This window comes from Pogoniulus pusillus, chromosome 31 (assembly GCF_015220805.1).
Source record: "Pogoniulus pusillus isolate bPogPus1 chromosome 31, bPogPus1.pri, whole genome shotgun sequence".
Lineage (NCBI taxonomy): Eukaryota > Metazoa > Chordata > Aves > Piciformes > Lybiidae > Pogoniulus > Pogoniulus pusillus.
In genome coordinates, this window is record NC_087294.1 from 9,470,603 (window position 1) to 9,496,750 (window position 26,148).

Below are 26,148 nucleotides of genomic sequence, written 5' to 3' on the forward strand. Positions count from 1 at the left end.
TTTGCCTTTATTTTTTTGCCCTGGCTCCTTTGACTCTTCATTTTTAATTAGTGGCACATGCTGAAATGATAATTTAAATTCTTTCCAGAAATCAAAAGAATTCCCACTGACAACATTATTAAGTTATAATTACAGTGAAGAAAAAGGTTAATAGGAATTTGAGCCAAATATCTACTCTCCATTAACTGGAAACAGGACTGAACCTGTTCTCCCTTCACTTTGCTAGGTTACTCTAGCTGTAAATGGGTCTGGGATGGCTACACACCTGTGCAAAGGACTGCTGCAAAGCCAAATAGCCATTGCCAAGACCTTTGGCATGGCCCTAAGTGTAGTCAGAATGGAACACAACAGACAGCTAGGACTTTTCTGGGATCTCTGGAAGGAGGATGCATATTTCAGACAGTAGGTAGAGCATAGCCACCTGGGGATGTTTGTGTGAGAAAGACATGTCGGAGGTGCCACTTTGCTGCAAAGGAAACTCAGCCAAGTATTGGTGCAGGGAAAATAATCAGGTTCCTGGGCTACAGCTTTCAAACAAAGCTTCTTTTTGCCTCAGCATGAGCACCACATGCATGCAGAAATGTATGCAAATCAGCCTTAACCTACTGAGTGGTTTGCATTTTCAAAGACACCAGAAAGTGGAAAAAGAAACAGTTTCCTCTGTATTAGATCAAAGTGTGGCCATCAACAAGACAATTGCAGCAATTATTTTTGCATGCTAAAAATGAGTTTTAAAGCAACTGAAGGGGTAAAGGAAAAAAAAACCCAATCCTTGTGCTGGGCACCTGTAGGCGAGCCTCAATGTTTCTTAGCACTGCTCCACACTGGGTGCTTAGGTACTGATCTGTTTGAGCTCAGTCAGGCTCAGTGCAGTCACAGATGGAACTCTACAAGGCAAGAGCTTCGTCTCAAAGACCTGTTGTAAGCTTGGTGTTGCTTTTTTGTTTTTTTTCAAGCTGCAATGCATTGCTTAAGTTGTGGCATGCCTCAAAGACAGACCTTTCCCTCTTCCCAAGTTGCACACCACTGAGTCCTGCAGTCCTACCTCACGTCTTGCGCAAGCGTTTTCATGGTGTGAGCCCACAACATAGGCAAGTGCTCCTGCAGACTTCCCCTTCTCTGTAATCCATGCCCAATCCTAGGGTCTTGCCTGAGGTTAACTGCTGCAAGAACACCTTGGTGCTGGCTCCTCCCCAGTCCCTCAGCATTTGGTTGAGAGCCCGAACCATGTAACAGGGATAAATGGGAAACAGGCAAAACTTGGAAGGAGCTGCTGCAAGCACCAGTCTGTTCTCACACTAAAGCCAAGAGCACCATGAGAAGGGACCTTGCAGAAGGTGAAAGAAGGCCTTTTTGCTCCTGCTGTTCTGGGTGCTGCACAGCAAGGGCAATCATATAGCTTCAGCTGGAAGGACTAAGCAGGCTGCTAGAGAAGGAGTAAGGATTGGAAAGAGCCTTTGGGGGCTCTCAGCCCATATGTGGCTACACACACTTGGAAGTGTGAATTACTTTTTTTTCATGGAGCTGAAATTTGCTCCCAGGAATGTAATTCTGACTTTGAAGTGCTTGCATCAGATTAATTTTCAGCAAGTAATTTATTTTCAATAAAATAGATAGCTAATTCTTTTCCTGGAATGTTGCATCTTTTTTCTCTTTTTTTTTTTGCTGTTTTGTTGACAGTTGCTTCTACTCTGCAGCATTCTTGAGGTTCAATGTCCTCAGCACTTAACATTAGATGAGGCTCTGCAGGTCTGCCCAATTATTTGCTGTGAGGTGTAATAAAGCACCAGGTTTCCAAGTATATTCTCACCTTTGGCTTCTTAAGGCAAGTGTGAAAAAATCTCTTCTAATATGAACTCCAGAATATTCTGCTCCTATTCAGTTGGTTTCTGACCTGACAGGCTTGGATAAATAAATGATCCAGTATTTTGGGAGAAGAGCAGTTCTGCATAAAGGCACAGCAAGCCTTCCACCACCTGAAGCTGACCTGGACTTCAGTGGCCCCAGAGATGTGTCTCAAGTCCACAACATGCTCAGTACTTACTATTTCATGCTGCACTCCTTCCACTTCTTAACAATCAATGAGAACCAAGGGTGTTGAGGCTACGTATGGTATGCAAAACTCTATTCCTTACTTATCTAAGTGTGCTGGGAATAAAAAACCTTTCTTGGCTTGATTGTTGCCTATAACAACACCACCAAAACACTAAAGCAAACAAGATTAAGAGACCATGTGAGTCTAAGTAAAAAAGAACACACTTTATTTATCTACAAGGCAGTACATTGTCATATAAAAAATTAAGTGCAGATGAAGCTGCACCAAATGCTCTTAAGGCAGCAAAGTCAGAGGCTGTTATAAAAAAAAAAAGCCCAAACAATAAAAACCAAAATAAAAATCAGTGTTTTTGCCATATCAGTCAAGATTTGGTATGGCAGTACAAAGGACCATGTATTTCTAAGAACCTGATTCAGTACACAAAACCCAACTTAGGCAATAATTAGCTAGACACGGGAATAATTAGCTAGACATGGAACAAACCAGACGACACGAACAAGACAGTGTTCTCCCAAACATGTGAAGGTGCAATGCATGCTGTTACCAACCAATGAGGAACAAAACAACACATCCAGAACGACGACCAAACAACAAACAAAAAATTAATGATACAAAAAAATAATCTCCCAGGAACAGTGTTCAAAAAATATTGCTTATATATATATATATATTAAAAAAAAAGAGGAAAAAATATAAATGATGTAAAAACAAATGTAAAATAAAAAAGGTCTGAAATGCTAGTGCATAGTCAATCAACTAACATCACCATTTGCTGGCTTCTTTTCTTTCCATATAAAGCTCTACTGCTTCCTTTTACACTAGCAGCATGTCTACACGCTAAGGTCTGTAGCAGCAAAACACAGTATTCATTTGGCATTTACAAAGTTAAATTACTGAATAAAAAATATAATTTTTCTCATAAATCTATGTTTCATACAGTAATATTTCTTCCTTTTTTTTTTAAAGCAAGCTAATTGCCCTCTCTTCCCCTCCTCCCCAAACAAAAACACACAATGGATAATGGTCTAGAACCACGACAGGAAAAGAGTTCTCCAAGAGGCTCATGATCTTGATCAGTTTTTCCCTCCTTTTGCACAGGCTGATTTGTAGTAATGCTTTCCACTTCAGTATTTTACACCAATGCAACTTTGTTCAGTGATTTAAAACACATCTGAGTACCTGCTCTTTTAGTATAAAAACATCATAAAAAGGGAACAAACAAACCCCCACCCTTGACTAGCACATCACTGAAATAACAATACTGGTGTATTAGCTCTACTGGATCTCAAAAAGTACAAGGAAAAACAATTATCTTTATTGTAAGTCTGCACTTATGATCATTAATTACTGAGTCAAACTTAATACCTAATAATTTAGGTAAGTATGATTAAAAAAAAAACAACAAACCCAAACAATAAAAAAAAGAAAATCCTCTTAAGTTGGGTGAAATCCAACAAGAATATATATGCTGAGTGACTAAACGCACTTTGTGCTGCTCCCAACTGTTGTACCACAACAAAGATAGGCTCTTCTCCCATTCGTGAAAAGTTTCCATGCAGAGGAACAGGAATTTCCCTGTGGAGGTGAAGTGTTCTCAGAACCATAATGCTTCTCTGTCCGCCAATCCCTTCACATCACCAGAGTCCGGGTGGGGAAGGTGCTCATGTACTTGCGCGCCTGATCCGTCAGGGCCATCTGATCCTCGGTCTTCCCACAGGACGCTGACTCCCAGGCATTGTTCAGATGCTAAATTAGGAGTAAGCAGAGAGATCTGGGGTGAATGTCCTGTGATTTACCTGTAGCCCCAGCCAAAGCCAGGCCTGTTTGAGGTTAAGTGTTGCATGAACCTGCAGTAGGATGCTGTCCCATCTCCACAGTAATGGAAATCACAAACAGGCACACAAATGTGCTCTCGTGGCCAAGAAGGCCAATGCCACCCTGGGGTGTATTGAAAGGGCTGTGGTTAGTAGGTTGAGAGAGGTTCTCCTCCACCTCTACTCTGCACTGCTAAGGCCACATGTGGAATACTGTGTCCAATTCTGGGCCCCTCAGTTTAAGAAGGATCTCAGGGAACTGCATGAAAGAGTCCAGCAGAGAGCCACAAAAATGATTAATGAGTGGAACATCTTTATGAGGAGAGCCTGAGGGAGCTGGGGTTCTTTAGCTTGGAGGAGACTGAGGGGTGACCTCATTCATGTTTATAAATATGTAAAGGCTGAGTGCCAAGAGCATGAAGCCAGGCTCTGCTTGGTGATGCCCAATAACAGGACAAGGGGCAGTGGGTGGAAGTTGAGGCATAGGAAGTTCCATGGAAACATGAGGAAAGTTTTTTGACCTGTGAGGGTGACAGAACACTGGAACAGGCTGCCCAGAGGTGTTGTGGAGTCTCCTTCTTTTGAGACATTCAAAACCTTCCTGGATGCGTTCCTGTGTGATCTGGTCTAGGTAATCCTGCTCTGGCAAGTGGGTTGGACTAGATGACCTTTTGAGGTCCCTTCTAGCCCCTAACCTCTGTGACTACATGTTCATCCTTTCATCTCAATGTCATATGGAAGATGATGATAAATAGGTAGTTTTAGAGGCAAACATGTAAAATGTTGAGAGGGTGTGCAGACTGAGACTGACTTTTTTTTTTAATTTGCCATCCAATTTCTACCATTTTACTGCTAACTTTAAAAATAAAATCAACAAAAGACAACAGTAAACTAAACACAAAAAAAAAAAAACATAGGAAATCAAAAGCTGGCTATGCTTAGCTCTGTTCAGCTTCAGGAAAGGGTTCCAGGAATTTCAATTCAGGTTTAAAGATTGTCTATTTTAATTCTAAAACCAACCTCTTTTGTTTCTGTGTAAGCAGATGTTTTGCCTACTGCTCAGTTCATTGGAGTATTAATAATGCACAGTACAGCACCATTTATGAAATGTACAGAATAATAACATTATCCTCACTGTCTTGCTGCTTTTAGCAACTTGTTATCCCTCCCCACTTCAGACCAGACAACCTGCAGAGGGTTGTATCACAAAACCCAGGATCTAAACCTCCTCACTTCTCCCTCAAACCATGTGTTCTCAATGAGAGCCTTGCCTTTAATCCTTGCCTGCTGTGAAAGGTCTAAAAAGAGAAACTTGCTTGCAGGTGGACTTTACAGTCAACAGGGTACAGACTGGCTAACACACACTTATAATGCTCAGTGCTACGACCATGCACAAATTCCTGTCAAACCTCCATTCTAGCAATACAGCTGCTCTGCCTCTGCATTCCCTAAATGAAGCTGATGATCTTGACAGCCTGGCCATAAAAGTTCCATGCTCAAATCCATTCTCACCTGTGTGCAGCGATTACCACGTGCCCATTAGCAGAGCTCCTCTGGCAAAGGCCAAGAAGGAGGGGGCACTCTCAGCAGAAACAGCATTTTAATTATCATGTAAGCCATTTCACTTCTTGTGGTATTTATGGAGGTTACAGACACCATTCAGTATAATGTTAAAGCGAGATAAACCTATCTGCAGAATGCTGTGCGTGCTGTATTTATTTACTCATCACACATGTGAGATGCTCCTCATTGCCTTGAGCTACAAACAGTAATGAAATTTCAAAGCTCCTGGAATTTACCAGGATACACAGACATTTTCACACACCTTATCTTTTTCCTCTTTTTTTGCTATTGAACTCCTTCACTTTGTTTCCTTTTCCACACTGAGATACTCCCTAAGACCTGAATAAAAACTCTGTTATTATATAGAGCTAGTTGTGTATCCCACAAATACACACAACCATGCTTAGTGGAAAGGTGCCTGCCAGTGAGGGGATCCCAATACTGCTGAATGTTGAGAAGGTCTATATCTAATCATAGAATCAACCAGGTTGGAAGAGACCTCCAAGATCATCCAGTCCAACCTAGCACCCAGCCCTATCCAATCAACTAGACCATGGCACTAAGTGCCTCATCCAGTCTTTTCTTGAAGACCCCCAGGGATGGTGCCTCCACCACCTCCCTGGGCAGCCCATTCCAATGGGAAATCACTCTCTGTGAAGAACTTCTTCCTAATATCCAGCCTATACCTACCCTGGCACAACTTGAGACTGTGTCCCCTTGTTCTATTGCTGGTTGCCTGGGAGAAGAGACAAATCAGGAGAAACCCTTCTCTATTTTCCTCTGCTTCAAACAAGGATTATCTCTGCAGTTCAAGATCTACATTGCTCAATGCTATGGTCAAAGCCTTCTCAGGGGATCTTATTAATAGCTGATTAATATCTGAAGAGTGGGTGTCAAGAAGAAGAGGACAGGCTGTTTTCAGTGCCACTCAGTAATGGGAGAAGGAATAATGGATATAAGCTATTCCACCTGAACTTCCTTACTGTGAGGGTGTCAGAGCACAGGAACAGGCTGCCCAAAGAGGCTGCAGAGTCTCCTTCTCTGGAGACTACCAAAGCCAATCTGGACATGCTCCTGTGTGGCCTGCCCTCGGTCATCCTGCTTTGGTGGGAGGAGTGGACCCAGTGATCCGTGGAGGTCCTTTCCAACACCTAACATTCTATGATTCTCAACATCTAGGACACTGGGTGAAGCTGTGGACTGTAAACTGTCTGCTAGGAGCAGAACTGTCCTGATGCGCCCATGGCTCTTTACAGTGCTCCCTCTAGTAACTAGAATGTGCAAGAAGATCCTTGCCTAAATGTTTAGAGAATGCTCTTCTGCCTGTAAACTGTTACCTGAGACAAATGCACAGTAAAAGGCCAGACAGCATAGGAAATATGGGTAGTTCCTCATGATATGCCCTAATCAGGGCACTAGTACTGAGACAGAGGCGCTGAGGTGCACTGCCTCGAAGTGCTTACAGTCTAAAAGGAACAGAACCACTGAAGATGTTAGCAGCATGGCCAAGACGAAGGCAAGCATGACAGTCCTCTGTAAACTTCTGATAGGCTTCCCTAAACAGGTTTCTCTTCTACACAGACAAGTTCCACATGTTGTCTCTGCTCCTGATGTCTTACGGCAAGCAAAACTCCTGCCGAGCTTCAGTGGGAGCTCCCCTTGTAAAAATGAACCAGGTCGGGCCTCAGACCATTAATGTTCCACAACTTTTTGTGGGAAAGGTGCATCTGTGCACACCTCTTTTCTAGAGTGGCTCAACCTGAGCTGGCTGTGCACCTTGTGCTGCAGCTCAGCCTAAGGCACAAGCCTCTGCCAAACAGCAGGTGTGACACAGTTTCTGCATGCCGCAGCCACGCATGTGACATGCCACAGCTCCTTTTATGTTCTGGGTTAAACAGCTTCCAGGGCAACTTTTTCAAAGACACCTACACCAGCTGGGAACCTACAACCTCCTATTGATTCTTAGTGGGACTCTGGCACCTGTGACTACTTTGCCTATTGTTTTAGAGGTATTTTCATCGGGGACAAAATGAGCACCTGATACCATGCCATTGGTTTCACTCAGAAGTCAGATTTGGTCTGTACACCTCAAAAGCAGGGGGTTGTTCCAGAGTATTTGTCATTTCAATGAGTACAAAATATGCCTCCAACTGGTATTTCCTTGTGATCCACCAAAGCTTCGATGCACTGGTCTAGAAATGAAAGATCAGCAGTCCCTTAAGTAACTGAAAACATCTAAGGGAAAATCCATCCATCAGGATAAGTCAATTTTTGAGAAATAGAAGTAACTTCAGGCAAGGAGTGTCCTGATTTTATAAATTAGGTTTAATTGTTAGCATCTACACTGAGCTCTTTGTATTACCAGCCATGTAGCTTAGAAAAGGAAAAAAAATAGTAATACATCTGTATCCTGGTATCTCCAAGATCTCAGCAGGCTGCTACATGTCACTCATTCCACTGAAAGCCTGGTCTTCGTTTATCCTGATGTCAGCGCAGCAGAAGCTGCTCAGGCAGGCAGTAACCCTCTGCCCTCTCCACGGGCTCGGCCACCTCAGAGCCCCTCTCGGGGGCAGCAGTCAGTGCAAAGCAACAGGAGCATCAGCTAGACCCCTGAACCTCAGCCTGCTTGAGACAACTTAGTCCAGTTTTGTCATTGATAAAGTGTGGGAGAACCTCCCCAGAGAGTTCTGACCCTTGTATTATTTTTCCCGGTTTTTTTTTTTTTGCTTCTTAGGAGAAATTAGAAGAGACTCAACTTTGTAGCCTCGCTGATGGTAGTGAGAGCTTTGCTGCAGTAAAGAAAGCAGAATTCGATCCCAAAGTAGCATATTTGTTTAGCTAACTATCAACTCTGTCCTGGGGAAATCAGATAACAAATTTAAGTGGGTATTTTCAGTAAACATTTCTGTCTCAAGCCTTGGCTCTCAGCAGCCCACAGGAGAGAAAGCAAAGCGCCTTCGCCTTGCCAGCCCTGCAGCAAAGTCCTCCCGACGCGGGGAGCATTCCCTTCCCTGCTTGGCAGGGAGCGCCGCGTCCCACAGCTCGGGCAGAGCGCCTGGCCGGCTCCGGGCTCACAGGGCTGCGGCATCCCTCAGCAAAGAAAAGGCAAGCACACCACCTTCTTCCACCCCGGCATCACAGCGAGGGCCGGTAGGGCTCTGCAGAAAGCAGTGCTTGGCCCAGGAAGAAACCTAGCTTTCTGGAGGCATGCAGGGAAACGGCACAGAAACCCCAGGCAGAATGCTCACTGCATCTCCCCTACCGCCTTCAGAAGCCCAGCTCTGCCAATCAGCGGATGGAAACACAAAGGCTGTAACTAGAAAGGCATAGGAAGTTTCATGTGAACTTGAGGAAAAATCTTTGCATTGTGAGGGTGTCACTGGAACAGGCTGCCCAGGGCGGGTGTGGAGTCTCCCTCTCTGGAGATACTCAAGACCCACCTGAATGTGTTCCTGTGTGATCTGTTATAGATGATCCTGCTCTGGCAGGGGGTTTAGACTGAATGATCTTTCAAGGTCCCTTCTAGCCCCTAACATTCTGTGATTCTGTGAGATGCTAAAAGGCCTGACCCAGACCCGACTGAAACTGATGGGTCTGTTTTCATTTATTCAGTGGATTCACCATAAATTCGGCCACCTAAGACTAAGGTGCTTATTTTGGTATCTAAATCCTTAGCCAGGGGGGAAAGAAAGGGATTTCCACAGTACAATCCTTTCCACATATATGTTTTATTGCCTCAAAGAGCCGGAACTACTCTTAGTTTTGCTGTCAATCAGGAGAACCTAAGCCCGTGTCTGCCAGTACTTCCAGGTGTGTGTTTCACACACAGCAATTTTCTCTCTTTAAATTAAAACAGAGAGTGAGGAGGAGAAGAAGGTACACTAGTTTGAGTTCCCATAGGATAAAATTACAGTCCCATGCTACAATCCCAGCTATTCCTAGGCTCGTTTTTTTTTTACCTCAGTAATCCTAGCAGCACATCCTCCTCCTGGCAGCAGAACTACCTCACTTATCCTGTAATGTGCCTTCAGCTGCCTTCAGGCAGATGCGAACTGTAAACAAGCTGTCAAAGCTGTAACTGGGATATCCAGTTAAAGCACTTCAAATAAAAACTTGGACCATCTAGAGAAAACAGACAGGAGTACGGGAAGAAAAGACTACAGAAATGTGTTTTTCTAACAGAGCTACTCCTCCACTCAGGGTCTGGACTACCTTTTTGTGTGCTGCATGCACATCTTCAGAAAGCTCCTGTGTTAAGACACCTTTTATGTTAGGAGTGGATGCCAAACCCAAACGCTGCTGCAATCCTGCAGCACTGAGCTCTCAAAGTGATAGAAGCTACTGTAGTTAACAAACCTCTGGGCAAATAGATGTGTTAGAAGACACATCTTTAAATCTCTGCTATGCTGGCAGGAATCTCCAGCAACTCCAGCAAAAAGTGTTGGTGCTACATATGCTCCCATTAATGTAGCCAGGTTGTGCTGGCATGTGAAACCAGAAAAAGCTAAGATGTTTAAAATATTTAGAAGGCTCAAACTATTGGAAAGTGTCTCATTGTGTGCAAAACCAATCTGGACTTCTTGCCAGATTTTCCTTAGGTAACACAGTATGAACAATTTGCAAAGCATGCCACAGAAAAGAAGGCTTGCAACAGAAATGTAGCACTCCTGAAACAGCAAAACAGTCAGTGTCCCTAAACAAAGCAATTTCCTAGCAGAATAAGACAAACATCATGTAGAATTCCATGGCTTTCTGTTTAGTAAGAATGCAGAAGCCAGAGAAATCCTTTTGCTTATCAAGACCAGGTATAAAAGACTAATTAAAAAAATCAAGTGATCATAAATGAATTCTACCTACTATTTCTGCTCAGGTTGCTCCTTCTCCCCTGGGGCACAGGACAGCCTTCTCCTAAGTTCTGGGGCTTCATCAGTTGCTCACAAATACAACTTGCTAAATTGGAGAGTAAGATGGTCCAACTTTTCAGCCTTTTACTGTAAGCCTGATAGCAGAGCTAGAAAGAGCTATTTGGTAGCCCTTTTAAGAGCTTAACCCTGAAGACCTTTCTCAGACAAAACTCCTGTTTGAGCTGCATGAGCTTTCCAAGAAAGATTAATTGAAGAGATACAGAAATAGGCTAAGCACCTACAACTCCTATTTGAATATTCAGTCCCTTTCTAGTTTTACCCTTAAGTTAAGGGTTTTTTAATTCACAGATCAGATCAGAACACACTGCTGCAAATGGCTGATAGTCAAGCTGCTGCTTTTACTCTTTCTGAGAGACCATTGCCTACTTGGGGCAGCTCTAACTTCTGATCTGTCTGCAACCTGAATTCTGCTACCTTGGATGTAAAACACAATAACTAATCTATAACTTCAAATGTCCTTTCGCTCCCTCACCTGTGACAAACACAACTCCTCTACTCCTCAGTCACTGGCAACAGAAGGGACAAGACAAGTGAGGGAAACCTGCAGATTATCTTTCCTTGCTGTGCAAATCTTAAATCTCCCAGGGCTTGATCACATCTTGCTTCCCCCTCTCCCTTGATTAAACCAAGAGGATGAGACTCTGGGATCTTTTTGCCACCACCAAAAGCCATGGAGGAAAACCAGAGAAAGGCTGCTGCTTCAGAAAAGCATGCTGCCTCACCTATATATTTTGTCCTAAACTCAGCTGCAAATAAAATTCCACATTGCACCTTTTAAATGGAGAAAATTAAGCTTATCACACTCCTGAAAAAGGTTAACCAGGTAACTGTTTTAGAATCCTTTAAACTCACTCTTTAAAGAAACTGGTTACATAAACCACTGAAAGTCAGGAAATTCGAGCTGAAACGTGTCAGTCTGTGGTTAAAAAATGGAAAGTGACAGGAGCTCGAGGTTAAAGAACATTCTCTTTAGCTTGCAGGGTTTCTACCTTGTGTTGTTTCCTTTGTTACTGGGGGAAGAAGATATCAAAGCAGTGCTATTTTCTTAAAAGGTTCCATTTCATGGTTATCTTTTGATAGCCTGCAGGGTTAGGTGGATGGTCTGTGATTTAGCCTACTTTTCTATCTGTTAAAATGTCTGTGTTAGGATAGCCTGTATTACATACTGCTAGTGCTATGGAACATAATGTGAAATAGAACATAACTTTTACACAGGAAGGGTCAGAAACACAGTTTTTATGTAACCTCTTGTGAGGCAGTGTTCAGATAATCAGTTTGCCTCAATGAGAGCTTCATGTTATCCCAAAATCTTAACCTGCAGAAAAATTCCTGCGGAGGCAAACAACTCCCAGCAGCAAAAAGAGGGATTGTTTGAATGACAAAAAAATACAAGATGCAAAAATAGAGATTGTAACTAGCTCCACTAATAAAAGGCAGAAGTATTTGGGATCTATGCAAATGAATGTTAAGAGTAATTCCACCTCAAAGCAACACACGTTTGGTGAAAAAGGATCACATAGAATGGTGTGGGTTGGAAGGGACCTTGGAAGGCCACCTAATCGAACCCCTTCTGCAGTTAGCAGGGACATCCTCAACTACATCAGTTTGCCCAGAGCCCTGTCAAACCTCACTTTGAATTGTCTACAGGGATAGGGCCCCAACCACCTTCTGGGGCAACCTGCTGCAGTGCTCCACCACCCTCATAGTAAAGAACTTGTTCCTAACATTCAGTCTAAATCTGCTCTTCTCTAGTTTGAAGCCATTGCCCACAGGCCTTAGAAAACAGTCTCTCTCTGTTCCTCTCGTAGACCCCCTTTGGGTGCTGGAAGGTCATTACTAGATCTCCCCAGAGCCTTCTCTTCTCCAGGCTGAACAACCCCAGCTCCCTTAGCCAGTCTCCGTAGCAGAGGTGTTCCAGCCTCCTGATCATTTTTGTGGCCCTCCTCTGGACCCTGTCCTTCCTATACTGGGGGCTTAAGACCTGGATACAGTACTTCAGGTGAGGTCTCACCAGAGCAAAGTGGCAGAATCACCTCTCTGGATCGGCTTATTGCTGTCAGTAAGAGAGTAACCCACACAGAAATATGAGATTTGCCATGCAGGATAAAAAAGCTGGCTGAACTTCTTTACCTTACCAAAAACATCTTGCACACAGCTGCCTTTACATCCAATGGTTTACAGAGAGTTAATCACCACTGAAGTTGTGAAGCCCAAACTCTTTTTGAGTCTAAGGGAGCTTTTTCTCTCATTGCTCTAGTGCAACACTCATATCACCCTATTCCCAGAAGAGTTATATGCAGCTAACCCACCTCACATGCTAAATGATGCAACATGCTCTGCCTCCTAAATGATGGTGAATCAGCTTGTGCTATCTGATATGGTCACCAACTACTATTTACTAAGTTGCATATGGTCACTTGTGTATCCAAAATGCTGCAAATAAGTGTCCCACTGCTTTGAGTATTTATTACTCTTGCCTTTCGAACTTACTTAACAGCAAAGCAGAAACTAATTAGGCATTTTGGTGAGTTTGTTGCTAGCAAAATACAATTTTCCTTTTGTAGATGCAGTACAAATTACTAAAGCAATGAAAAACACTGTGGGTTTGTAAACATGCTACCTTCTTCTTGTGTAAGTGCAAATTTAAAGTAGAATGAACATAAAAGAAAAAGAAGTGTCATGCCTTCTTTGCTTTTCCCTCTTCACACACAGATTCAAAGGTGCAAAGAGCACTATAATTCTTACTTGGACTGAAGTCAATCAGGATTTGCCTAAGTAACAACAGATGGATCAGGCCCAAAACATTAACAACAGCAATGTAAACATATGCAGACACAATTAAATTTCACCTAGATGAGTTCCCCTGGGTTTAATGTCTACCTACAGAGAATCAATGGAGCTAGTCCAGTGTTCATGTGTGCAGCTGCATGTCTGTACATGTATGAGGGTGATGCATCAAATTATAAACTAGCAAGTGTAGAAAGCAGAGAAGAAGAACATGCTAGAAACTGATCATGTACAAAATGCTACCAGTCAAAATGGAATCACAGAATTATTGAGGCTGGAGTAGACCTCTGAGATCAATTCCAGCCTATGACAAAACACCACCACGCTGACAAGATGTCATCACTAAGTGCCATATCCAATCTCTCCTTAAACACCTCTAGGGACAGCCACTCCACCACCTCCCTGGGCAGTCCATTCCAGTGTCTAATTACCCTTTCCATCAGGAAGTGCCTCCTAACATCCAACCTAAACCTGCCCTGGTGCAAATGCTAACATTTTCAATTGCTCTGCACCCTTTATACATGCTGTGTATCCAATTCCACTGGGGTTGAGGGGCAGAAGAGCAGCAGCAGTTTCTGGTGTGAAACACAGCCAGAGCACATGTCCTTTCTGATTGTACAGAGCCAAACTCCCCCCTGACATGAAGCCAAGGATGAAGCCGAGTTCCCCTTTTAACCATGACACTATGTCCAACTCAGAGAGCACTGTGGTCAGCAGACAATACTGCATTGTTACAAAACACGTGGAAAAGTTCCCTATACCACCACCACAGAACTCCCAGCCTCATTCTTCATTCAGGATTACACTTCAGCTGAAACACTCAATGATCCTTCACCATCAGAGAGAAGAATTTCAGCTTCCTATTGGTTCACCAAGAAGCTGCATGAATTCATTTGGGGGCTTTTCAGAACTGTTTTGCTTTCAGTTCAACACATTTTAAACACTCAGATGAGCTGGGAAGCCCTTTTTAACTCTTACTTAAGGAAAACCCCTCTTTATCCAAACAATAATACCTGACTTTAAACATGCTTTTCCTGAGCAAGGACTGAAGAATGGGATCCAAAATGGCCCACAAAGTCACTCCTGTAAACTCCCTCAACAAAATCAGCGTGAGTGAGGAGAGGTTCAACAAGCCCTTTCATTTACAGCAGCTTGTAAAGAAATTATTTTTAGATAGCAGGAAACATAACACTGCTATGCCAAAGATCAAAAGATCCTATTTTACAGGCACCTCAGATGCTTCTTTTTTATTACTAGCACAGTACAGACAACTACCACCAACATACCCTTGTTTAGCTGCCAAAAACCACTGCTCTAAACTTTTGGAGAAGCCTGGAGTTTGCCCGAGGAACATGTCCAGATGTCAGCATGCTGGTAAAGTAGCAGGACTGAATGTGTGGGCACCAGCAGCCAGGAAGCTCCAGTGACCCACTGTAAAGCTGGAGGCCTGGGCTCCTTTGCAATGACATGACCTGAATTTAGTTCCTTAATTCAGGGGCAGTGGAGGTTTACACCCTCCTCTTAGCCAGCTGAGAAACACGGCAATACTGAATGTGAGTCTTTGGCCCCTCTGCATATTCCCACAACAAGGGGAGACACTGTTCCTGCTCTGCAGAGTTGCTTTCATCAAATGATGCTGTGGTGCAAAACACACAGTAAACTGCCAAATGGGGATGCGTGTGAAAACGTTAATGCCCCACTTTATAATGTCAAGCTAGAGATGATTAATCAAATCCAGGCTTTGTCCATTCCTTCCTACTGTAAATAACCCCTAATGTAAATTCTGGAAAGAGGGAGGAAAGAAAGGATTAGCCAAGTGGACTGTCTGAAAGTGGTTGGAACTATGGAGCTGTAATTTCCTTTCTGACAGTGACTCACCCTGGGGAGTATGACTCTCTCCCTCAATTTGCCCCCGTGGAGGAGGTATATAAAATTACTTACTCATCTACCTCAAAAATATTAGCTGTGGTGGAAGGAAAATTTATTATTATCTGCACTGTGTTTTGTTCTGTGAGTGACTTCTGTCCCCAGGAGCTGAGAATGAGGCTGCTAAAGACTTTGGTAGGCTTTGGATGAGGTGCTATGTAACAGCTACATTTTGAAGTACAGCAAAAGTCTGTGTTTGTTAACACTTGGGAAAAGCAGGAATATGTAAACTCCAGTTTCATGTCTGGCCTGCATTAAATCAGTCACTTATTTAAGTCATTTCAAAGATTCCAGAACATACAACTGGCTGTAGGGATTACAAGACCCCTTCAGACCACTGTTTACAAACACACTTCTGGTGTGACCCCAGCCCACACTCAGGGAAAAGCCGTCTTGGTACTTGGCTGGATGGGCAATACTGACTACATCTACGCCAGCCATCTGGGCACTGCCAGAGTTTCTGCTCTTGCCCTGAGGCTACTGACAAGTTCTATCCACCACCACACCACAATCCTGCTTTCCAAACAGCAGAGCCACCTACAAAGTTTATAGGAAGAAGTGTCTGGCTCATGTTAATTCTCAGTCCTCTCTGTAGCAGTTCAAGAGCTAAGGCTCTATTTTGGTTCTAAATTATAAACAAGAGAAAGGAACTTTATGGGCATTGTTTTGAATATAGAATGAATGAGCAGGGCATTGGTTGTAAAAACAAAATGAAGTCTGTATCATTCATTGGTTTGCTACTTGGTACAAAAAGCCAATATATAAACAATTCCTCACTCTTTCTTCCCTTTGCCTTCTGCCTTCCACCTTCTCCACCGCTCCTCCGTGCACAGCTGAATACTAACCTTGATTGAACTGATAACACATGAGATCTTGCTGGTTTTCTGAGGGGAGAGAAGAAGGTGGCATTGGCCCTTTCTGGGCTTTCTTTGTCTGAGGGGGGAGGATTGGATATTTGTATGATTTCTAAATTGTAAATAATTGAATGTAATTGTAAATACATGCAAATATATTTTGTATTGATGCTTGTAAATTCAGCTTTCCTGTAAAATATAGCTGCACCTTACTTCCAAGCTGTCTGAGCTGGTCTGGTAGATTTTATATGGAGGGAAATTTCTCAAACCCACCACACTATGCATTTAACACTGGAGCCAGCTAAGCCACAATGGCCCATGCACAGTGCTTTGCCCTGATTAATTTCTCAGCACAGCTAGAGTCTCTGTGTGCTGATGCTCCATAGGAGAAGTGAGACCCAACCACTGCATGTTCATCTGAAAGGTTCATTCTTCCATATTCAAAACTTAAATTCAGACTGTGAGAAAGGATTATATATATATGAGTGTTTTTATATACAAAGGGTAGTTTTTAAAGTAATAGTTACCTGCAGAGGGCTAGCTAGTGGCCTGTTCCGAGGCACTGCAAATGTTTTGTGAAAACTACCATCCTCTTCAGACACAGGCATCTTTAAAATGGAGCTGGTAAGAAGATTCTGAACAGGAAAAGAAGAAAAAAATGACCCAAAATGTTTCTCAGTAACTCAGGAGTGCAGCCTGGATTTTGACATTGAAAGCAAGCTCTGCCAGACTGTAGAGTGCAACACTGTGCACGGGTCATAGTGTGCTCAGCCTGGGAGCAGACCTCAGCTTGAGGTCCCTTGGAGTTGGCTTAGCAGGAGTGCTGTCAGGTGCAAAGGTTTTTCATTCGGTGACTAGCCTTGGTGAAGCAAAGGGAAGCATGCTTAGGCAAGGTCTCCTTTGCACAAACAAAACCAGTTTTTAACTCCATGTCCTAGTCACTTCAATACACAAGTGCAGGTTGATTCAAAGATTGTGGACTGCACAATGACTGCAATTTCTGCTTCCTCCTATAAGCATTACAGTCACTTAGGAGTGAGATTCTGCTTCCTACACTTAATACAGGAAAATTAAATGGAAACCTTAATACCACCTTATAAGGAAGTTTAGACAAAGTATTTTCTCTCTTGCAGTGAAGAAATGAACAGGGATGTAAAAGAGAAAAATCGTTTGGTGGTGTGAAAGCTTGCACTTACTGGCAGATCCTCTCCAGCAGATGCTTGTGTAAAGAGCTGAGTGTTGAGGTTTTCTCCTTCCCAGTGATTGGAGCAAAAAAAATTTCCAGTTTTATCTGTTGGTGAGTCCACCTGAAAGCAGGAAAGGCACCATTATAAAAACCAGTACCTACCTGACCAGAAGGAGATTTATCTATCAGTTGCTTAATAAATTGAATAAATACTCCTCACAGCAGTGCAGAATGTGTGCTTACAGTACTGTCTTTCCCAATCTGTCTCCTCTGAAGAAGAAAAAAGTTCTGAGGTTCTCAAAAAAATTCCCATCTAATAAAACTTGGAATATTGCAACTCAGTTCTTTCAGTATTCAGGAGTTTAATCCTCTAGAAAGGATTGAGAATATATGTATTTTTAGAACTTTAGTGTTAAAGTAACATAATGCAATGTTCTCAAACGTTCAGGTTTCTAAGCCACTCCATGAAGCTTGGTCCCCGTGGGGCTCTTCTATACTTTTCACCAATATTAGAAAGATTCAAGTTAAATTCCTGTCTAATTTTTTTTTTTTAAGTTTCAAATGAAAACTGTATTAGAACAGCCCAAGCAAACCCCTGCTGAAAACAGCAGAAAGACTTCTATGGAAATCAATGGGAGATGAATTAGGCATGCCTAGTACACTATATAGAACTGACACTAAGATCTTGGGGCTCACATAAAAGAAAACAGACGCAGCTATTTAGCAGAAAGGGTATTGGTATGAGCTTCTCAGCAAAGACTGCTGAAATAAATTGCCTCAGGTAAGTTTGAGATTTACCTCTTGTTTGATTTTCTTCAGCAAAGGGGGTCCACTTTCATGTAGCCCAGCCACTATTGCAGATTCCTCTGACTCTTGCTTGATAACGTCCTGCAGATCTTCTACAAGATGAGTCGGAGTTTGAGGCTGAAAGAAAGAAACGTTATATCCAAGTCCCAGAGCATCCCTCTGCACTAATATCAAAGCAACTTTTATCATTGTTTCCTTCTTACCAGCATCTTCAAAGGGCCATATTTGATTTCCTGAGCTGCAAGTGCATTTTTGAATGGAGTGGGTGTTCTTGGAGAGCTCTCTAATATTGACCTCTTGATTGCTGGAGTTCTGAAACTTTAAAAATAGGGAGAAAAACTTTGAAGGAACATGCTTGGAAATATCACCTCTTTACAGAAATGTGTGCATACAGGCAGTGGCTGCTCTAAGACTCTGAGAAGCATTATCCTACAAGCCTAGAATCCACGCAGCTTTTCTGGCAGAACAGCTACTTTGCTGTGGTGAGACAGAATGGCTTTATCTAAAATCATGGTGAATCTAGAAGCTTGATTGTCCTGTATTAATACCCTACACTTCCACAGCTAGAAATTAAAGTTTAACACTCCAGACTATGAAAAATCTCCATGTGTCAGCCAACAACTCTGCAGGATGCACACAGTGACCCAGCACTTAGGTGGCAACCAAATCTGAAGAAGTGAACCCCTGTCAATCTGACAAAACAAAGTGAGAATAGACTTACATGTGATTTTCCTTCTGAGCTTTGAAAGTCTGGTCCCTGTGGAATGGTGTGGAAACAGCCATCTTATGGCCACACACTGGTGTGGAAGTTAGTGCTGGATTGTCCAGGTTCAGGTTTTCATGATTGGATGAGGTGTTTAAGAACTGCAGGCAGGGAAAAGGAAAAATCAACAGGAATATCCATATGATAAGGTTAACTCCTTAAGTTGACATTATTGAACCAAAGAAAGGAAATTATTTCCTTCAGCTTGGCATAAGTGGTTCTCCTGATCTTACAATGCGGGTAGATGTATATGAGGTATCAGACTATATGGCAAAACAAAACTCAACAGCTTGGCTGGAGCACTCAGGAAGCCAAAATGCAGGTTTCTAGAGAGGGAAGCTATAAAAAGATCATGTACTGTTCCAGTGAGAAACACTTCACCAGTTTAAGAGCCTCATCTTAAAAGCCTGATTCAGATTTTCTGCCAATAAACTTTAATTAAGAGCAGAGTGTCCAAGTAAGAACTGTTTAAAAATGAGCAAAGAATGTTTCTGGAATAAACCCACAGGAAATGGAGCTAAATTCCACACAGATTTATACATGGAACCTAGGTACTTCTGAGGCAGTAAATAAAGTGTTTGACAGGAAAATATATTTCCTATCATCTCTTTAGAAAAACAAAATGCTCCATTTTCACAGTATAAAATGTAAACTGCCACCTGAGAGGAGAGTGTGGAGTGTTTGGAATGGAAATAGCTGAGTGAAAAGGAGATGGCAGCATTAGTCTGGAGAAAATTGCTTCTGCAGGAGTTCTACCTAGTAACCTAAAATATTGCTTCCATTTCTAGTGTCTGTGTATCTGTGAGCACAGCGATACCCTTCCTTCTGACAAGGATTCACTATATTACCTCCCAACTCAACCTGCTTCGGATCAAAATGCACTTTATGAAAACAGAGACTTCACTGGATAAATGAAATATGACTAAAATACCAAAAAGATAATGGGATATGCAGTGGGAGATCATTACATGCAATCTTCTACTACCCTTCGTGAAACAGGGATTTCTCTGACTTCAAGGACTAAAGCTAAACCAAGGCAAACCCAACACAGACAGACAAACAGACCAAAACACGTTTAAATAGTGCTACAGCTGTGAAACAAAGCAACCACCAACGAGAATGTGGAAGTGCATGCCAGGCCATTTTAACAGGCCATTTTTCTCCTCACTCCTATTCCGATCCAACCCACATGGCCCAGGCTGAGGATGGCGAGCTGTGATTCGAACTTTCTTTTTGTTGTCAGTTTGTCTCACAACCTGAATGCTATTTAAATGCAGTTTGGGGTTTTCTAGGTCAGTGAATCATACTGTGAGTGGACAGAGATGGCAAGCAATACAAATTATCAGAAATGTTAAAACTCTAGAAGCTGAAGGAGTTAAACAGCAAAAGCAAAGAAACCAAATGGAACACCCTACAAAAATGATCCAAAGAGGAAAAAAAAATAAACAAAGCTAAGCCTCATAGATGAATTCAAAACAAGAGAATCAACAGTTAGCTTGCTGATGATCTAAATTCAGTGGTAAAGACCAAGAGCAGCGGGAAGATTCAAACACAGAGTGAAATCAACAAGTGCAATGGTAATTAGTCATTTGTTCCAAAAGATTAGTTTCTAAATTGTTAAGGCTGGGGTGACTTTTGAGAATTAGTAACATCTGTGCAGAAGTCTTGATCTACCTGCGAGGGAGAGAAGAGCAGACTTTTGACAGGGGAGCGCTTAGGAGGAGTTGAGCTGCTGACGTCAGCTAGGACAAAGGTGCTACCGTGGCCACTGGCTAAGGGGCTGGAGTCCCCTCTCCTTTTGCGAACAAGGACCCATGGAGCCGCGCTGCCCTGTGAGGCAGATAAGTATTTTGGTGAGCCAGGAGAGTTCTGACTCGACGTGATTTTGCTCAAGGTTGTGACGGGGTGTCCTTGAGGTCTACAAGCACTGGCCCCTCTTTGCTGAAGCTGTGTAACTTTGCTAGAGGGAGCTTTGTTAGCCCACGTGTCTTTGTCTTCAAAGAATTCAAAACTGCTGAGCTCACCCCATGATGAAGGATCCTGAAACAATGTGGGAGGCACGGAGCTATAAGGCAGTGTATAGTGCCACCTCATGAAAATATAACGCTAGGATATGCCCTTAATCAATATCAACAACAAAGCTTTTCCCAGTTCAATTTAGCATGATGCTGTTTGAGTAGTAAAACCACAAACTCTTCTTTGTGTTTTCAATATACAGCTTGACCATATCAAACTCTCTAATGCCCTAGCAGTGTTGCTGACAACTGAGCCGCTATAGAAACCATGAGTCAAATGACGTCCTTACTATCTACTTGCCCCAGGTTTTCTGCCTAGCATGAAAACAGTGCCTTTTGCTCCTGAAAAACGTGTGTCTTGGGCTCTAAACTAAAACTCCTCCCAGCCTGCATGTCTGCTCTGGACATAGTAAACGGGACCTGACACCACATGAAGCAGACACCTCTACTGCTTAAGGAGGGTGCCACCAACAAATTTCAATGTGCGACCTCTGTTACTTGTAGTATCCCAGAGATCACAATGAGAAAAGGCTCATGCAAGTGTCAGTCAGCCACTTGGCATTCAAAATGCTCACTTCCAGTTCTTCACATTTGACTGGGCAAGCTCTTTAAACCTTGAGAAGCAGCTACTGAAGCTACAACAAAAGCTTTTAGAGAACGATGCAAATATGCAAGCAGCCACACAAAACCTATGGCAAGTGTCACTTAAAATAAAAGTAAGTATCATTTCGTTGTTTGAAATCTTCAACAGTGCATTTGATTTTATTTTAAGGAGCCTTAATATGAAGAAATCATTTCAAGATCCTGTAGTTTGCTGAAAATCCCACTCCTCTACCAAGACGTAGCAGGAAAGGGAGATGCCCACAAAAAGCGTATGAATCCACGCTCAAGGGTTTCATTTATGAGCAACTGTGTTTTGTTATGTCAGAAGCTCAGCTTCGGATCTTGTAACAAATAGAAATTACTTAAAAGAAAAAGCAGCACATTTAGGACTGTCCCAGCTCCTCTCCCCTTACTCTCTGACCATGCACAAATCCACCTGAGGCAGCAAAGTCTACTTACGGAGTCTATTAACTGAAGTGTTTCTGCAAATTCTAAGAGATTCTTAACATTATCCAGGATGTTGCTCTGGTGAACAATCATGCACCGTGCAGGGGATGCACTTTCCTCAGGTAAACAACCATGATCCACTGGTGGAGATGGAGTGTGGTGATGTTCCCCCAGACAGGAAACAGGTGCATTGTCACCACTGGTCCTGGTACTGTCAGCAGTTGTGGTGCTGTGCCAGCCAGGGTAGTTTGATGTGTGGTTCTGTGTCTAAAGGAAGAAGACAAAAAAAAAAAAAAAGGGAGGGGGGGGGGGGGAAGAAGAAGGCAGAAGGAACTTAGCAATGACATTGCACAAGGTGTCAGATGCCACTGGAGGAAAGATAAAAGTAGTTGCATCATCATCTAAAAGCTTATGCCTATGAAACAATTGTCAAGATGTTTCCTTTCATCAGCGCAAGATCTCCTTTTAAGCAACACTGGCATTGTATTTGTTATCCCAAAGTCACCTCGTAATTTACTTCCAGGATTATGAGCATGTATCATTACTAACACATAATCAATTCACACTGTGTTACTCCAAAAGCTCAAAAACATGTCTGCAAGTCATTTTCTGTGAGAAGCAAGAAATGGCAGGATTTCCCTACTGAGTGTTCAACGCTGTAGAAGGCTGAAGAGTTTAAGAGTTAGAGTTGCTTTTGTTTGCTTATCTCCTTTTCTTCTTCTATCCCTGTCTAATGCTACAGCTTACACCAATGCAGTGAAGAGGCTGTCAAATCAACGTGGTTAGGAAAGCAGAAGAACAAATTAACAGAAGTTTCTTTCCAGTGTGATCATGCAACAGAAGAAATTGCAAAACATTGACTAAAGTTAAAAAGTGGCCAAACTAACGTCTCATGCATGAAGTTGTTTTACTATTAATTTAAATATTACCCAAAAAAAAAAAACCAAAAGAAGAATCTGCTGGCTATCACCTATCTTCAAAAACGATTTGGAGATTCTTGGCTTTGGTAACAGTGTTAATTACATCAGGGTTCTCATACATTAACATCCAATGGCATACAAAACAAAGTGTGAGAATTCAGTAATAGCCAGCATGTGCTCCACGCATGCAGTTATGAAGAATCTAACATTACTGGGAGAAGTAAAACAAACTGTCAAACATGCAGCAAGTCTGAAGCTTACCAAGTGTATAAAACACAGCTGAAGGAAAGAGTGCAGCAGAGAAGAAAAATCTAACGTACAGGCACTACATTTTCATCACATGAATCATTGCACACTTCCACAAATGCAGATCCCCTTGATTTAAGATCTGTGGGATTTTTCTTGTACATTCGTAGTCTTTCCAGTTTCCCATCGCATTACAGAGCCCAGCCCTGCTCCCACTTTGCAAATTAAAACAGGCACAAAATGTTTGCCTTTTTTGTTTTTTTAACTGGAAGAGTTTAAAAAGCAAATACAGATTACATATGTGCCATGTTTCATCTTTTTTAAACGGAAATATAGAGCCTTGATTAGTATTAAAGGCAGAGGGGGGAGTAAAAAGTTAAAAAGACAAGCACTGGGGTAACGCTGCTATCCCTCCATCCAAGCACACAGTGACAATCTTACTGGTAATGCCTGCTGCCCTTTCAGTTCATTCTCAGTCGACATTAGTAGCAACTCTAATTCCTTTATTCGTTTTTCTTTCTCAGGGTCTTCATCATTATAGTGTCTCTGAAATTAAGAGTTAAGGGAAAAGAAAAGATAAAGGTCTGATAGGATGTAGCAACTAAAATGCTTATGGCTTGCCGTCCTGTGGTTACAATAGCCAAATTAGACTCAAAGGTGGAACAAATGTTAATTGTGTTTTCCACTACCAAAGTCCCTGCTGAATTTCAGTACAGACATTTGAAACAGAGAAAAGTGAAAGCTATCACACCAGAAGTCAACTAGTATGTTTTAAATCCACTTCAGAAGAAACAATTTTAAGTCATGTTAGAAGTCCCCCACCTTCCCCATTTTCACTATTCGCCACACTTCATTATATTAAAAAGTTTCCTTAATGTCCAATATCTCAACTTTGACTTATCAAATGTTTAACCAATTGACTCTTGAAATGAGATTCAAGTTATCTACCTGAATAGCTGCAGCAGCTGGCTGAGGAACATTGACAATATTTACATGCAGTGCTACTGGATATGGGATCTGACCAGGGACCTAGGCCAAAAGCAAAGAGACTAAAAGTTATTATTTCTATCATACTGCCTGCATAGTGAATATGTGTTAAGCATACTTTGGTTTAAGGTACTTAACATTTATCATCTATGGAGAGGAAACAGGAATGTTTACAATAAAAGTAAACACTTTTTTATGGCATATGACAGTGAGAATTATTACAGAGGAAGAAAGAAAATTCATACCATAAATACCTACACTTCCTGAATAAGATGAATAATTTACAGATGCATTTGTAAGGAATTTCTAAATTGAAGTGAAAATGCAGAAGATGCAATTTATTATCATCTGAAACTCTGCATTATAACTGTCTGAAGAAGCAGCAGCCTGTTTCGTTATTAATCACTGATAGAAAAGAAATCAGATTAAAAAACAGCAGTTGTTTATTTGGTTGCAACAGGCAACCCACAAACAATTACTGAAAGGATCATGGGAGATTTTGACACAGTGCACAGAATTAATGCAGATTCAACTGATACAAGTAAATGCAATATTCACCACTATGAGAAAAGGTACTGGAAATACGCTCCCTGCTTACAAGACGTTAAAAATGCTGAACCCGAATTTGCCATTTGAAAGCTGGCAGTCAATTTGAAATGTACCTATCTTCATCACTGAATGAAGCCAACATCAAAGAAGTCCTTGGCTGATAATAAACACATACAAGTGCACCAAGACTGGAAGAAAATTCGTCATGCCTCCTGAAATCAGGTAAACCTACATTACACCCAACCTCTTCAAAAACAAACCAGAAATCCTCCATGTTTTCAGGGGCTTACATTTTGTGGCTCAGAGATGTGGTAGTAAGGGTAGTCATTGCTCATTGCTGTCTGGCCAGCTACTGGCAGCTGTGCAGAAGGAGGGTTGTGAGCAAAGGTCATCAAGTGGTTGCTCTTCTGAAAGCCAGCTGCTGCTGAGGAGTGACAGGCTTTGGAGGACTCCTGTAGGTAGCCCTCCTGCTCAACCTTCCGGCGCATCGTGGAGTTCCAGTGGTTCTTGATAGCATTATCGGTTCTGCAACAGAAATAAATGTACTTGAGGAGCTTTAAAAATCAGCAATTCCAATTCCAACAGATTAATAGGCAGGTAACTGCTGCTGGCATTTCTGTTTAAATTGCCAACTGTTTTCTGACGTTCCTCCTGCCCTCACCTTTACATAAACCAGAGTCAGGAAAGATGCTCAATAGGAAAGGCAGGGGAAAGAGAAATGGACTATGGTTGTTTATGTACTTATAAAAGCAATCTCTCAGCCTTAGGTCCTCATACTGTAAGAAATTAGTAACTTCAGCTCTATCTCACTCCCATGAAGGGAGATGACAGCAAAGGCTAACAAACCTCTGAGGTGAAAAGACTGTCAACATCATCTTCCTAAGTCTTAATATTACAGTGGAGCTTTATTGCATCCCATTGCTGGAAAAAAAGACTGGAGAACAGCTGTGAAAAGACTCAACCTCCAAGCAACTTTCCAACTGGCCACCTAGACATCATGCTATACAGCCAAAGTCAGGGAACAAAGCTGTTGGGAATTTTCTTAAGATGCAGAAAAACTGAGATTCAGATTCTCACAGAGATGAGTCAGAAAAAGCAAATCTATCAAGTCTGCGAGAATACACTTTGAAACATCTCTTCTACTCAAAAAGCATCACCACCACAGTATCATTGAAAGGGGTATCTGTTACAAAAAAACAATCTCCAAAAGGTAATTAATTTCTTGTTTTCTTCTACAAGGTGAAAGCAGCCTAGGGAATGCCCACTTAAAAAGTTATCATCAGCTTAGGCGTTGTATTTAGATCCTGAAGATGTTTCCCCAAACAGCAGGCATAGAAATGGAAAGGAAAACCTCTTCCTTGCTTACATTTCCTTGACTACACTTTATGTTAAGTCACTTTCACTGAAGAGCAGGTAAGACACTGAACCTCTGAAATTACATGCAAGCTGTGCAAAAGACTGCAACAAGGCAGCTACTTCCAGAGTTTGAGGAAGGCAGCTATTCCTGGTTTATACATGGATTTTGAACAGGTCAAAAGCATCTGGATGATCCAGGAGCAATTACAAGTGCTGAGGCAGCCTTCTCTTAAATAATTTTGAATAAACAGACTGGACTTCAAGTTGAATGTATATCCTGAATGTAAATTATGTTCCACTTGCAAGGCCTAATTCTTTCCTGTTAAATCCATTTAAATTGTGAC

At 42.1% G+C, this 26,148-nt stretch overlaps 1 protein-coding gene across 8 annotated transcripts in view; it reads right to left on the minus strand.

The window, feature by feature from the left end:
- Positions 1-2,241: 2,241 nt before the first annotated feature.
- MYB (MYB proto-oncogene, transcription factor) overlaps positions 2,242-26,148 on the minus strand; it is a 31,494-nt gene continuing 7,587 nt past the window's right edge. For 4 of the 8 annotated variants that reach the window (XM_064169314.1, XM_064169313.1, XM_064169310.1 and 1 more), the window contains exons 6-16: positions 24,739-24,973; positions 23,861-23,941; positions 23,354-23,458; positions 21,759-22,013; positions 20,356-20,721; positions 18,640-18,782; positions 18,122-18,236; positions 17,910-18,035; positions 17,122-17,232; positions 16,453-16,560; positions 2,242-3,802 (exon numbers count right to left, since the gene is read on the minus strand). In XM_064169314.1, the coding sequence (XP_064025384.1) occupies positions 3,686-3,802; positions 16,453-16,560; positions 17,122-17,232; positions 17,910-18,035; positions 18,122-18,236; positions 18,640-18,782; positions 20,356-20,721; positions 21,759-22,013; positions 23,354-23,458; positions 23,861-23,941; positions 24,739-24,973 (1,762 nt within the window). In that variant the 3' untranslated portion in view covers positions 2,242-3,685. Of the gene's footprint in view, positions 3,803-7,235; positions 7,626-16,452; positions 16,561-17,121; positions 17,233-17,909; positions 18,036-18,121; positions 18,237-18,639; positions 18,783-20,355; positions 20,722-21,758; positions 22,014-23,353; positions 23,459-23,860; positions 23,942-24,738; positions 24,974-26,148 lie in introns of those variants that run through there. The other 4 variants (XM_064169316.1, XM_064169312.1, XM_064169317.1 and 1 more) reach the window with 4 other exon arrangements.